A 15,325-nucleotide genomic window follows, 5' to 3' on the forward strand; every position below is an offset into this window, starting at 1 on the left:
ATGTTATCCCATATTTCTTGGATGTTCTGCTCATGGTTTCTTAAGAGTCTCGCTGAGCTGTCTATGTTCTTTTCAAGTTGAAATACTTTGTCTTCATTGTCTGATGTTCTATCTTCTAAGTGTTCTACTCTGCTGGTAGTATTCTCATTTGAGTTTTTAAGTTGGTTTATTGCTTCCTGCATTTCTAGGATTTCTGTTTGTTTTTTATAACCTCTATCTCCCTATATAGTTGATCTTTTGCTTCTTGGATTTGTTTATGTAACTCATTGTCGAAGTGATCTTTCATTGTCTGATTTTGCTGTCTAATGTCTTCCTTGAGACTCCAGATCATCTGAAGCATGTAAATCCTGAATTCTTTATCTGACATTCCATCTGCTGCAGCTGTTACCTCTTCTAAAGTTGAGTTAACCTGCATTGCTTGTGGTCCTGTCTTTCCTTGTCTTTTCATACTACTCGCGTTTCTTTCTGCTTGGTGAAACAGTTGTGTTATTGAATTTTCCCCCTATATATTTATATTGCTCTTGTATAGTTGCAAAGTCTCCCTTGAAGGAGCGGGCGGCGGCTGTGCTCCTCCTCCAACTGAGGTGATCTATCTCGCCGGTGGGCCCCTGGGCCCCTTCTCCAGGTCCCGTGGTCTGCCTACCTTGCGGGCAACGGCTGAGCCCCTCTTCCAATAGGGATGATCTGTCTATGATGCTGGCAGGCTGCTCGGCCTGTTCTTCAGGTTGCAGGTCTGCCTACCTTGCAGGCGCAGGCGGTGGCTGTGCCCCTCCTCCAATTGGGGTGATCTTTCAACTAGGCCGGCGTGCCACCGGGCCCCTTCTCCGGGTTGCGTGGTCTGCCTACCTTATGGGCGGCAGCTGGGACCTTCCTCCAATTGGGGCGATGCGTCTACCACGCCGGCAGGCCGCTGGGCCTGCTTCGCTGGTTGGTCACAGGTCTGCCCACCTTGCAGGCGCGGGCGGCGGCTCTGCTCCGCCACTCCTCCAATTGGGGCGATGTGTCTACCACGTTGGCAGGCTGCTGGGCCTGTTCCGCTGGTCGGTCACAGGTCTGCCTACCTTGCAGTCGCAGGCGTCGGCTCTGCTCAGCCCCCCTCCAATTGGGGCGATGTGTCTACCACGCTGGCGGGCCGCTGGGCCTGCTGTGCTGGTGGGTCGCAGGTCTGCGCACCTTGCAGGCGCGGGAGGCGGTTCTGCTCCGCCCCTCCTCCAATTGGGGCGATGTGTCTACCACGCCAGCAGGCCGCTGGGCCCGCTCCGCTGGTCAGTCGCAGGTCTGCCTCTCTTTCTTGTGTTTTATAGAAAAAAATCTCTTTCCAATTACATGCTAAAATTGTATAGTGTATAGCAATTACAAATAAGTGCAACTGTTAGAGAAGAACAAAACCACTGCAGAGAGAAGTAAAAGATTTGTTGGAAATATGACTATAGTAGGAGTAATGGTAAAGAAAAATATTAACTCCCACATTTTACAGTTAGACTGACATTCTTTCCCCAGGTACTTAAAACAGGACTTTAACAGTGGGATTTATAGATAATTCCTGAGGTTTGTTTAGTTGTTGTTCCCAGTCTCTTTCCTAGATTGACAGAGACCTTCATAAGAACAGCTTTCAAACATCTGTATTGGATAATTTAGTTTCAGAACCTTTACCTTCGGTTCCAAAATCACTACAAAGACACAGCAGTGACCAAACAATGGAGGGGTATCTTTTGGGTGGGGGTGGTATACATATCCTGATTGTGGAGTCATCATGGAGAGTTGATTTGTTTTTAACAAGAACATACAGAAACAAAATACAGTATTGGATATGTACTCCAACCCCCTTCAGGCCTGGAATAATTATTCATCTTTTGGCATCCAAGTTTCCATGAGTTATGTTTCCGAACAGTATCAAGACTTCATGAACTTAGGTTGAAACTGTCTCATTTCTTAGTGTAATAGTTTCATTAAGTGCACTGCCTGCTGTATAATGAAACCTTCCCAAAGGGTCTCTTGTACTTAAAGGCATGTGTTCTCTAAGGCTTAGTTCCAGAATTTGGAGGGATAAGGCAGGTCTTCCCTCTTGATGCAGCATAATGTAATGTCCTCTTTCTCCTCCACTCTTTTGAATAAAGGGACATTTTCTTTTCTTTCTGATGGGTTTCTACGAGGAGTCAAGCTCATTTCCTTTAATGAAAGGTACTCTCACAGAATTGGTAATCTATACAGTTTTACAGAGGCAGAATCTTGTTTTTCTTTCATTTTGTAATTTGTTCAAATTAATTATACATGACAGTAGAATGTATTTTGATACATTGTACACAAATGGAGTGCAACTTCTCCTTCATCTGGCTGAACATGGTGCAGAGTCACACCGGTAGTGTAATCATACATATATACAGAGTAATAATGTCCCTCTCATTCCATTGTCCTTCCCATACCTACACCTACTTCCCTTCCCTCACTCCCCTCTGCACAATCCGAAGTTCCTTCATTCTTCCCTACTTACCCCCATTATGGATCAGCATCTACTTACCAGAGAAAACATTCAGCCTTTGCTTTTTTGGAGTTTGGCTTATTTTGCTTAGCATGATATTCTCCAGCTGCATCCATTTACCTAAAAATGCCATAATTTCATTCTTCTTTAAGACTGAGTAATACTCCATTGTGTATATGTACCACATTTTCTTTATCCATTCATCTGTTGAAGGACATCTGGGTTGGTTCCCATAGTTTAGCTATTATGAATTGAGCTGCTATAAGCATTGATGTGGCTGTGTCACTGTAGTATGCTGATTTTAAGTCCTTTGGGTCTAAACCTATGAGTGGGATAACAGGGTCAAATGGTGGTTCCATTCCAAGTTTTCTGAGGTATCCCCACACTGTTTTCTATAGTGGTTTCACCAATTTGAAGTCCCACCAGCAACGTATCAATGTATCTTTTCCCCCACATCCTCACCAACACTTATTGTTGCTTGTATTCTTGATAATTGCCATTATGACTGGAATGAGGTGAAATCTTAGAGTAGTTTTGATTTGCATTTCTCTAATAACTAGAGATGATAAACATTTTTTCATATGTTTGTTGATTGGTTGTAGTTCTTCTTCTAGGAAGTGTCTGTTCAGTTCCTTAGCCCATTTATTGATTGGGTTATTTGTTTTTTTGGTGTTAAGTTTTTTGAGTTCTTGATATATCTTGGATATTAGTGCTCTGAGGTGTCTGTAGTAAAGATTTTCTCCCATTCTGTAGGTTCTCTTTTCACATTATTGATTGTTTCCTTTGCTGAGAAGAAGCTTTTTAGTTTGAATCCATCCCATTTGTTTATTCTTGATTTTACTTCTTGTGCTTTAGGAGTCCTGTTAAGGAAGTCAGTTCTTAAACCAACATGGTGGAGATTGGGGCCTACTTTTTCTTCTATTACTCTGTTCTAGTGCCTAAGTCTTGATCCACTTTGAGTTTGTAGGGTGAGAGAGAGAGGCTTAATTTCATTTTGCTATATGGACTTCCAGTTTTGCCAGCACATTTTCTTAATAGGCTGTCTTTTCTCCAATATATGTTTTGGGCACCTTTTTCTAGTGTGAGATAACTGTATTTATGTGTGTTTTTCTCTGTGTCTTCTGTTCTATACCATTGGTTATATGTCTGTTTTGGTGCCAATACCATGCCATTTTTGTTACTTTTGCTCTGTAGTATAGTTTAAGATTTGGTATTGTGATGCCGTCTGCTTTATTCTTCTTGCTAAGGATTGCTTTGGCTATTCTGGATCTCTTATTTTTCAAATGAATTTTGTGATTGCTTTTTCTAGCTCTATGAAGCATCTCCTTGGGATTTTAATAGGAATTATATTAAGTCTATGTAATGCTTTTGGTAGTATGGCCATTTTGACATTAATTCTGCTTATCCAAGAGCTTTGAAGAGCTTTCTGTCTTCTAAGGTCTTCTTTAATTTCTTTCATTCATGTTCTGTAGTTTAAATTGTAGAGGTCTTTTACCTCTTTTGTTAGGTTTATTTTATTTTATTTTTTTGAGGCTATTGTGAATGGGGTAGTTTTCCTAATTTCTCTTGCAGTAGATTCATCACTGATATATAGAAATGCATTTGATTTATGGGTATTTATTTTATATCCTCAGAGGCATAATCTTATAGCAAGATTTATTCTTTATTAGTGAGATATTTCTGTATTTCAATCTTAATTGTGTATTTTCAAAAACAGTGTCAACTGGGGATGATTAATAAAGTCACATTAGTAGAGTTCATCATAGAAGTGCTATCTCCCTAAACTCTCCATTTGAGTTAGGGGCCTTTTGTTTAGAGGCTAGATAGATAAACATTAACTTAAGCTGACAGCTAGCAGGACAGAAAATAGGTAGAGGAAGAGGCAAGGGCACTAGTTAATACTAAAAAGTATGAGGTGCATTTATATACAGCCGCCAGGCAATCCATTCTCTTCTTTCCTCCTTTGCAACAATGAAAAGCTTCATAATGAATTTACCTGATTTACAGATGAAGATGCCAAAACTCACAAAGAGGTTATGTTTTCATAACTGCAAACACCTGACAAATCCGGGATTCAAACCCATAATTTTCTGATTCTGAATATTTTATCCCATCCCAGTGTCGGTAATTGGGAAGTGCCAGGATTTATGCATTTTCCTCAAGGAGGAGTGTTCACTGCAAATATTTCTTTTAATATACAAAGTACATTAAAAGAGATAACTGTTTGCTGGCTTTTAGATTGCTATCTCCTTTGTTATTTTGATCTCAAAATCATATTGTGTTAATACTGAAGAGTATCTTAAAATTTCAGCTGCCTGATTGTGGATAAAGGAGCTGAGGTTCAGGCAGGACTGAAGGCTTATTCAGTATTTCCCAGCTGGTAGTGGCAGTGTTGGAGCCAGGAAGGACATCCATTCTGTGTTACTTCTCCCGTGTTCAGAGTATACTCTAGGTAATGATTTTACCTTTTTAGGGCTATAGGCCATTTATTTGCCCTCTAGCCCAAATATTAATAAGATACACATTGTTTTCTTGCCTTTAATGCAATTTTACATTTATATACAAAATCTTATTTTATATTCTAAAATGTGTATCTGTATTCACTCATGTGTTGGCAAATTTGTGAAGGAATACTAGAAGAGCTTAAAATTGCTATTAATTTATAGGGTGAAAAGCTATAAAAAAACAAAACTAGCTATGACTAGAATTCAACATAAAAATTACAGTACTTATTATATAAGGAATAGACTCTATCTTTAAAAGACAAAATAAGTAAAATATTTACATTTTAAATAATCTGAAAAAGTAAAAAAAATAATAATCTGAAAAAGTGAAAGCCATTTAAAGGTATATAACATTTTCAATGTTTGAATTATGTGAATAGATTTCCAGCTTCATTTAATCAATTAAATATTTTATTTTTATTACATACGTATTCACAATTTTCTAATCTTGGAATATTGAAGTACATATTAATCTAACTGTGAACCACAGAATTAATTACAATAAAATGCTCTTTGACTTGTTTATCAAACTGTAATTATTAACATTTTACGGGGCTGGGGATGTGGCTCAAGCAGTAGCGCGCTCGCCTGGCATGTGTGCGGCCCGGGTTCGATCCTCAGCACCACATACAAACAAAGATGTTGTGTCCGCCGAGAACTAAAATAAATAAATATTTAAAAAAAAATTTTAAAACATTTTATATCTCTGAAAATATCCACCAAAAGTATAATTTAGTATTTGTCAGCTTCTTAACTGTTTCTTTCTTTCTTTTTTTTCTTAAAGTGAAATATGTAGAATTTTTAAAATGAATGATTTTTGTTTTTCCAAAATGCACACTGTCTTTATTGGGGTGGGGGGGTACGAAGGCAGACATGCTGTCTCCAGAAACACTTGAAGTTTTCATATCACCCATTTTCCTCTCCTTCCAACTCCTGGAAAATGGCTATATGTTCCCAGCTAAGGAAGCTGAGGAATAAAGGAAGAATTTGGATGACATTCTTGGTACTTTGAGCACTCCTGCAGTGTCATAAAGTAAGGCTACTCTCCATATGAGATAGCAGACTAAACTCAATGACATGAAATCCATTTTCTCACTTCATAAATATGTCCTGTCTTGGATTGCTTGCTACCCCTAAATTTGCTCACTCAGTTGTGACTTCATTCAAAAAGATGCCTTTATCCCTTATCTTCTCAGTGGTACATCTAGATTTGGAAAATTTTCTCAGCTATTGACATATTTGATGCTGTGATTTCAAAATTCATTGGTTAATGCTTTAATAGAGGAATAAGACAGATTGAGAAAGCAGGTATTTAACTTTAAAATATATGCTGTAAAGTGTAGGTAATAGTTGGTACCCCACCCCCTACTTCCCTGATATTTCTATTGTTCATGTAGTTTGTTAGGTAGTTAATGGCACTTCTTACAACTTGAATTTCCTGTGTTCTGCTGTGTTGGATTTCCTATGAATAAAGCAAACAAAAATCTCCTGGGCATAAAAGAAAGCTCTTCCTCTTTAAATAGCAGACAGAAAATGTGGGGCTTTTTCCCTTGGATTTGTATTTCCATGTGTAATTACTAAATTTGTCTGTAGGAGAAAGGAATCCAGATTTTTCTGTTACCTTCTTAAAGACACATGCAGATTGCCACACAGTGCACGTGGCACTTATCTACGGCCGGGGCTTACAGTTTTGTGAGAATTAGGTGAGCATATGGCCACTTCTTTTGCTGAATGCCAGTCCCAGAGCAATTGCTTCAGCTGGAGAAGCGGGAGGAGGAGCCTCTTTTGCTCACTGCAGCGAGTCCCCTTCTTTCTCTGGGCTGTGTGTATTGGTTCTTCCAGCTCCAAGCCGCTCCTCAGTGTGGAATAGGCAGGGTGTGCTCGCAGACCGTGGTGTAGCTGCAGTTTCTATTTGGGGTGCCCACGGAAAGGAACACCAGGAAAGAAAGCCAGTGCCATGGGCCAGCTTTGCTGCTTTCCTTTCTCAAGAGACGAGGGGAAAATCTGTAAGTGCAATTTGTACTGTGCAGAATCCTTGGTGCCTGACTATTTTGTGTTTGCTTTCTCGGGTACTTTTGATTTTTGTTATGGGAAAGATAGAATAATCAGCTGTGGTTTTTAAATATGAATTTTTAATGACAGGTGTGTAGTTATAAATTAAGTACCATAACTCAATAGGCTATGTTAATAGTCTTTCTGATTTTCTTCTGCTGGTATTCCTACAGCCCCATTTTATCACACTATCTAGAGTCAGAGTTTAGTTTTGAGTTTCTTTAAATCACTGCATTCAATTTGGTACATTGTAGAATCCAGACTTCATTTTTCTTATCTAAAACTGGCACATTTTCAGGGCAGTGCTCTATCTATGTAGAGGTAAAGCTGATTCCAAAATGACGTATTGTGTCCATTTGCAGGTATTTTCATGTATCCTCTGCTTTGTTCTTCAGGGAAGGGATTCAGGTGTAACTGTAAGACCACTCCTAACAAGTAATGCCGCTTTGCCTCCAGCAAAAACCTGAGTGAATATTTTTAAACACATGTCAGGCAGTTTCCACAGCCGCTTGTGGCCCAGAAAACAGAACTTAAAAGTGGTGACCATTTGCATTGGAGTTTTTCCTCACTGACTTATGTGTATATACTTACATTTTAGCTTTGTTAAATAGAATCCTGGCATTTTAGTATGCTGAATAGAGTTTGACTTACACTGGCTGCCCCGAAATATGGAATCTTTACTTCCTTGTCAATAAAATGTTTCCAGTCATACTTGCTAATTTTGCAATCACATAACTACCGCATCAGTGCTTAACTCTGATTTAAATAGGTCCACAGAATTTCATGATATTTAGTTCAGATGCTCAAAGATCCACATTTGGTTTCAATTTCCTGCTGCTTTTTCCTCAGGAAACTGGCCAGGGACAGGTTTTAATAAATTAATACACATTCTACACCAATTCACACAAGAAATAAGTCAGTTTTCATAAGAAATCTTTGGGAATGCTTTGGAATAAATGTTGGGAGAGTTTGAGATTTTATTATTAACAAGAGTGCTCTGTATTTTACTCATGAAAATGATATTGTCCAGCATGTGACAGTCCTGATCTTATAACCTGAGATGATCCTACAACAAAGTCATTTACTTTCTAACAATGACTACTGTAATTCATTTAGCACAGGTATTTGTCAGAATGATTTATTTAGAGTTCTTAAATATTTTTGGTTGATTGATTCTTCTTCTTCTTCTTTTTTTTTTTCCTTTTTTTGAGAGGACATGACCATCTGAAAATCCTTGGTTTGGACAGAGGCAAGGATAGTGAATTCTTTCCTCACCAGTCTTTATTTCCTGTTCCATTGCTTCAGGTTCTCACTTAGAGCACCTGCTTTCCTTCTGTTCTATTTCTCTTCTGCCCCTGTCTGTAAGCAATCTTATTGGCCCTATCAAAAGAAGTAAAGACTCAATGCACGAGGAATTTGCTCTTTTCTGTCTTCCTTATCTGGGACTGTTGAAGGACACAGTCTTCTGTTTTACATGCAGTGTGCTTCCTAATGTTGATTGACAGGAAGGGCTGTGTATATTTTTTTGGGTTCTCCTCCTTGAATTCCAAACTTTCACAAAGAAAGTGAAGAGAGGACACCACATCTGAAGTGAAATTCTAGCTCAGAAGTACAAATGTTGATAGGAGCTGGAACACTCCTCTCCCTCCACTCCCTCACCCTGCTGTCCCCTGGTCTTCCACAGTTTCTCCTCATCATTATTTTTTCTGTCTTTGATGTTATCATTACTTCACTGTATCTTTTTCCTCTTAATAATTTCTCTGCTATAGGATGGTCTGAAGAAAATCTTTAAACAGTCTCTGCTATCCTGCTAACAGTACATGTCTGGCAGTACCTATGAAAGGAGTGTTGAAAAAAAGGGGTGGAGAATTCATTGCCCAGGTACCTTAAGAAACCCATACATAGTACTAATTAGAGGTAACTTGTCCATAAGTTGTGTGATAACTTGTAAAATAATCCACAAGAGACACTTGGGAGAGCCCAGCATTATTTTGTTTTTGTTACTGGATCATACAGTAACTTCCCCTTCTGGGACTTATTCATCTTCATGACCCAACTACATAGTAGTCTTGTTACCTTCTCTGGGTCCCCTACTCTGGAAGCATTTGCCAAGCAAACACCCACATTTTTCTGATCCTGTCATAAAGGGCAGCAGTAGTCTTGGAACGTTCCTCTGGATGTTAGCTCAGATTATACAGAATTCAATGGTTTTTTGGGGAGAGTTTAAACTTGTGGGTGTCATTCTTAAAACACAGGTGAGTTGGAAAGCTCATCCCCTGCAGTCCTACAGAAATACAGCGAGGATATATCCACCTGGCCAAGTGGTAAGCGTCAAGTGATCCTTCCTTCTCCTGCTATTTTATCCTGCTTTGGCCCTTTGGTGGTGGTGGCAGTAGATAGAACTAATTTAATTGATTTATTAGTGTTACTGCTTTAATCTGCTGATAACAAAATGATTCTTGAGTTAACCGGTTGTGCAGGGGCCTAAGTTCATGTGGGAACTATATGCATAGCCAGAAATCTTGACTATGGGGTGAACAGTGGAAACAGCAGAGCTTGCCATGGTTTACATGTCTGTTCTTGCAGCACAGAGCAACATGGACCTCCTTGTTTAAGTCCAGCGGTTGAACATTTTTCCAAACTGTATACTTTTTTGTTTGTTTTTGGATCATCATAAGTAGCATATACTGAAAATAATATGCATGTTTCTTGGAAGACTAGACTCTTTATAAAGCTATATAGGAATATACTTGACATTAAAAATTAATGCAGATCTTGTAGGATTAACAAATACTGTAGATATTCTCCAATGTAGTTTTTGCTGAAATCTTTCATAGGGCTTCTTTCTTCAAATTACCTAATTTCTCATAGTGAGCTGTCTGAAAGGAATGTCCCTCAAAAGAAATGTCATTACACAGGCATGCTGACCACTGTGGTTTATCTACCTCAAACAAAAACTTGGTAACTAAATAGACAATAACCAATCAGAAAACATTTTACTTGCTCTTATCTTACTGCACATTTTCTCCATTTTGAAGTACTTTGCTTTTATGTAGAAATCAAATAAGTGAACATTCAGAGATGAACCAGACTGCCTCATGAGGCAGGCAGGCTCCGGTGGCTGGAAGTAATGAAGCACAGGATGGGGAAACAACTCGCTCCTGGGGGTGTGGACAGGGGAATGGACCAGATGATGACGTTGACGGCTTACTTTATGTCTAACTCTGGTATTCTGTGATGCTGAAATCAAATATTAAGATAAATATGTATTTTAACAAGACACACAATCTAATTGTATCATGAAATATATTTCAATATAGTCTTTTTTGTGGGACTTCTTACCAGGACCATTTATGGTATTTTTTTCATAAATATGAGTCAGATCCCCAGATAGTTTCTGATGGTTTGGAATTTGCTGGTGTTATATACATTGAGATGTACATTGTGGATTTAATCTCTGGTGAGTACTTTTATTTTTGAACTTTAATTACCATGGTGGTAATTATTCAGTTACACTCAGGGAGTCTGTATTTAGATTTTTCCAGTTCTCCAGAAAGCTTCCATAAATCTTAGTCTTATACTTTGCTCTTCTCTTCACATTTAAGACACAATGACTTTGTGATTATCTTTCACATAGCTGTTCTATCTTATCACACGAATTTCCAGCACCCCACATTCAGGACAAATACCGATGTCCCCTTAGTTGTACCAGACCGTAACACAGTGTCTCACCCAGAGGAGGCATGTTCTGAATGTTTGTCAATGAAGAGAATGATACATATTGCCCGTTAGGCTGCCAGTGAGACAATATCAGTATGCACCAGAGGACAGAATTTTGAATGACTTTGGTCATGAACTTCTAAAATTTTGAAAGTTTTCCCCCTTTGTCCTTTAAGCAAAGAGTCTGGGGAATTTTTTTAAAAAAGGGGGGGTGGTGCTGTAGACATGATGACATTCTTTTTTCCCCTTCCTCCTCATTCTCTACTTCCCTTCTCTTTCCTCTCCTTCCTCCTCTTCTTAATTTATTGAATGCTTACTGTGTGTCAGGTACTATGGCAGGATTATTTTCAGATATGCTTATGAAATGCAACTGTTAGAAAATATATGCTCTCCAAATGTCCCATTTCAGAGGAGAAGTTGCTAGAAGCCAGAGAATTGGGTAATTTCTCAGTAACAGTCCTCCAGGGGTGTTATGGGGCCCAAGGCTGGCAGAAGGCCCGGATCCCAGGTTGCTCAGTCAGTATCTGCTGTCCTCCTGAAGCAGTGAAGCTAGTGGTGCTGATAACCCGAGACTACATTTTGCATAAGATCTGTGCTGGTAATACTGCCAACACTTGCATAGTGGCAGCAGTAATGTTGTGCAAATGTAAACTATTTAGCCACAGTCAGTAAAGATTAGATTTTCCCTTTATAAAATAATGTATACCCAGGAGGTTTGTTTCTAAAATTCAGTATAGGAACGTTAGAGCAAATGCTAATATTCTTATTTTATCTCCCTGATTCCCTCTGTTAATTCATCGGCTATGTATTAATTGCATTTTCTTTTGTTGTTGTTCTCAGGTGTTCTGGGAATTTGCCTGGATTTTTCCATCAAATGCTGAATAATTTTCAATGGGATTACCTAGATTGTAGGATCATTCCCAGCCCCTGGTGTAGCTATGGCTGCTGTGAGTTACACATAGATGCCCTATCCTCCAACAGTGTGTTTTGACCTGTTCTTGTGTCTTCTTTCCTGGGGCCATGTGAAAAAGGAGCAGGATTTCTGATGGACATAAAGGTCTGGGCTAATAAAAGAAAGCTTCATTTTTGTTACTCCTTCCTGGGGCATTTGCACTTTAACAAGATTAAAATCCTAAGAACTCTTGGGAGGTATTTGTAGTAAAATAATAAGATAGTTTAAGCACTGATAATGACTTCACCCAAAATAATGTCTTATGGAAGAATTCCAGGCATTAGGCTAAAGCTAGAAAACCTGATGAGGACATGTGATAAATCACTTCCTATAGATCTGATTAATTTTAGCCTTGCTTAATACATAGGTCTTTGAGCTTTCATACATGAACTTACTCTTCAATGAGAGCCTCAAAACTCTCAGTCTGGTAGAAAAGCAGAGGTTTTGGAGACAGACTGACTCAGTTTGTATTTTTGGTTCTGACATTTACTATTTCACTTTTCTAAGCTTCTGTACCCTCACCTCAAGTAATATCTACCTATTTTGAAAATTAAATGGCTAATGGTTATAAAATGCCTGATATTATGCTTGGCGTATAGTATATTATATTATAAATGTAAGTTCTCTGCAACAGATAAAGAATATGTTAATTGTATAACTGTACCCAAACCGTGGTATTATTTTCACTTTCCCAGAATGGGAAATAAGGGACATAGAACTTCAGACCATGAATTGTTGAATAGACTCATGGCATTTGTCTGCATAGCATCCTTCCTTTGGGGGGACTCCCTCCCCTTCTTCTTGAGGTCCTGTCTATCATGATGCCTTGCCTCCTGTCCTAGGACAGACATGTGGTCCAAGAAAAGTCACAAGTCTTCCTTAAGATTTGACAGAGGGTCATTCTAAGAATGAAGTCAGTGCCAAAGAAAGAAGTCTAATAAAGAAGAGGAGACACTCTGGTGGTAATGTTTGACCTGAGTTCAGCCATGCCTGGGACCTTCTTCCCTACACGAAGCTCTTCCCCTTCTTTTTTGCTTAAACTTGGTTGGGTTAAACCTTTATCACATGCAAAAGGAGGCTTTAGATGTTATTCTAGGAGATTCTCAAGGCATATAAGTAGAAATAAAATCTTAGCTCTGCCAAGTTGACTTCTAAGATCACTGTAGCTATACAATCAATGCACTGTTATTGCTACAGAGAAATTATATTTACTGAGTTTATTATATGCCATGCTTCAGCATATATTCTAGAACAAATATACCAGACAGAGAAAAATGAAAGCTTTCTGATTTTTTCTGAGTCTTCATGTTCCATATTAGTTGTAGTAAAATTTAGCCTTACGTGAAGGTACTGTGAAGAATATTTCAGTGTACTTCAGTGAAGGTTGTTTGGCCTGTAATGTCTGTAAAGCTCTGAGCAGGTGTTTTAGAAGAAACAATGAGGAGGAGTTTTTCTTTTTTCTTTTTAATTTTCATGACTTTTAAAAAATAAATGTGTTGGATCCCAAAGTTTAGTATGCTCCAAAAGGAAAAAACCAAGGTGAAGGATCTTGATGCTTTCAGTCTAACAAGTGAAGCCACACCCTTTACATGACAGGAAGCTACATAGCTAAATCAGTGAAGGCCATGAAAGCAAGTTAATTACCACCAATCTTGGAAATTACCTTGAGCTCGTATCAAAGACAGGATTTACAACTTGACATCAACAAACAGTTTCTACAGCATACATTTTAGAAAATTAAATGTATTATGACAGGCATTTGTAATGGTAAGGTTACAAGTTAACAGACCTTGGGACTAGTAAACCTTTCACTTGCATAGTAAAGTTCTTTGCTCTTAGCAAATAGTCAGACAAAACCTGAACTGTATGGTGAAAATATAAAGAATAACTGGAGCTTGAACTTAAATTCTATGCTAACTTGGACATAAATGTTGTTAATTTTATTATACCCCAAAGACATTTAGGCTTACAATTTCCTGTTACTGAACACTCCCCCCAAAACTTACAAATTTAGTCATGGACATTTATAAACATAAGATTTATGTACAGAAAAATTATAGTACAAGGAGAAAGTGATGTACAAACAAGATGCTTGGAGTGGAGGGAGAGAAGGTGTCACATCCTCTTGAGAGGTGGAGCTCACATGTTGGTGATGCTGATGGGAGATGGAAGAAGGAATCTGGTGGAAGGGGTGATGCATTTTTCATCACCTGTCTCAGATCCCACTGCCCCTTTTTTGTGGTCATATAGTTGTTGTTGGCATTTGTCATGGGAATTACATCAGGCTTCAATTTGATGCCTCACCTCCGACCATTGGAGAGCAAAAATAAAATTCACACTTTCTAAGCATTTTAAATGTTCAGCTAAAGTTAGCTGTAAAGTCAACCTTTTCAGGGATTTGAGTGATGTGTATGATAGCTCATAAATTGGCAAGCAGATAATTTGTTAACCTAAGACTTTCATCTAGATTTATTGTAGTCAAACATTATTTAGAGATCTCACAAGCTGGAATGTGTCCTAAGGGAGACCAGGACGGTGTGGCCTGGAAACCATATCACAAGAAGGGGCTGAAGGACTGGCTGCTTGGCTAGGGTGAGCAAAAGCAGAAGAATCAGTTGTTTTAATTTAGAGGGCTCTTTAATGTGGAAAGGAAAAGAGTTGTTTAACAGGGCTCCAGGGTGATGGCTTCAAGACAGTGGGTATTAGTCTTCACACATTAATTTTTGTGGTGGCCTGAGAACTCAGATGGTATATACATTAAATCAGTAGTATTCTTGTTATGTTTGCAATAAGTCTTCTTTTAAACAATGAGAATATTGAAATGGAATCTTAAAACAGAGAAGTTATTCAAGTAAAATTTTGCATTAATAATTCATGGATGCCTGAATTAATAATTACTAATAATAGTTGTGAGAATTTTTTTGGTTTTGTTTGTCCATTTCTGTGATACTGGGAATTGAACATAGAGGCCCCCCCACAGCTGAGCCATATCCCTAGCCAATTTTATTTATTTAATTAAAAAAATTTTTGAGACACTAAGTTACCTAGGCTGGGCTTGAATTTACAATTTTCCTGTCTCACCCTCCCAAGTAGCTGGGATTAAAGAGTGTGCCATCACTCCCAGTTCTGAAAGAGAATTTTTAAGCCAGAATTTTCAAACTTTTCTTCCCTGCAGTGCTAGGGAGTGAATCCAGGTCTTCATGCTTGCTAGGTTAACACTCTACCACTGATAGAGTCTGACTAAGTTGCTGAGGCTGTCCTCAAACTTGCAGTTCTCCTGCCTCAGCCTCCTGAACAGCTGGAATTCCAAACATATGCCACTGTGCTCAGCAAAATGTTTAAACTATTTTAAGCCACCAAACTCTTTATATGAAAAAAATATGCTTTTAAATTTCTCCTTAATTTATAATAACTATTAAGTGACTATTTTTAACTAGTGCCTTTAAGATCAACAAACTTGCTTTAAAATAGAGGCATAATATGTAAGTATGGGTTCTTGTCTAAGTACATTCTTGTACAACTTATGCACAACATAACATGTTGGTTATTAAACTCATGGTAGGAACACCTGGCAATTAATGATCAACTAGTCCTCAAGATAACAAGATAAGGTGTGTT

The 15,325-nt window shown here is 38.4% G+C and overlaps 1 protein-coding gene across 5 annotated transcripts in view; it reads left to right on the top strand.

Moving 5' to 3' along the window:
• Positions 1-15,325, top strand: part of Akap7 (A-kinase anchoring protein 7) — a 138,978-nt gene that overhangs the window by 98,384 nt on the left and 25,269 nt on the right. Inside the window, exons 1-2 of one of the 5 annotated variants that reach the window (XM_048798414.1) lie at positions 5,757-6,989; positions 9,291-9,359. The exons of 2 other annotated variants lie outside the window; for them this stretch is intronic. In XM_048798414.1, the coding sequence (XP_048654371.1) occupies positions 6,941-6,989; positions 9,291-9,359 (118 nt within the window). In that variant the 5' untranslated portion in view covers positions 5,757-6,940. Of the gene's footprint in view, positions 1-5,756; positions 6,990-9,290; positions 9,360-15,325 lie in introns of those variants that run through there. 2 more of the 5 variants (XM_015501244.2, XM_048798416.1) reach the window with 2 other exon arrangements.

The sequence above is a fragment of the Marmota marmota genome, unplaced genomic scaffold (assembly GCF_001458135.2).
Source record: "Marmota marmota marmota unplaced genomic scaffold, marMar, whole genome shotgun sequence".
Classification (NCBI taxonomy): domain Eukaryota; kingdom Metazoa; phylum Chordata; class Mammalia; order Rodentia; family Sciuridae; genus Marmota; species Marmota marmota.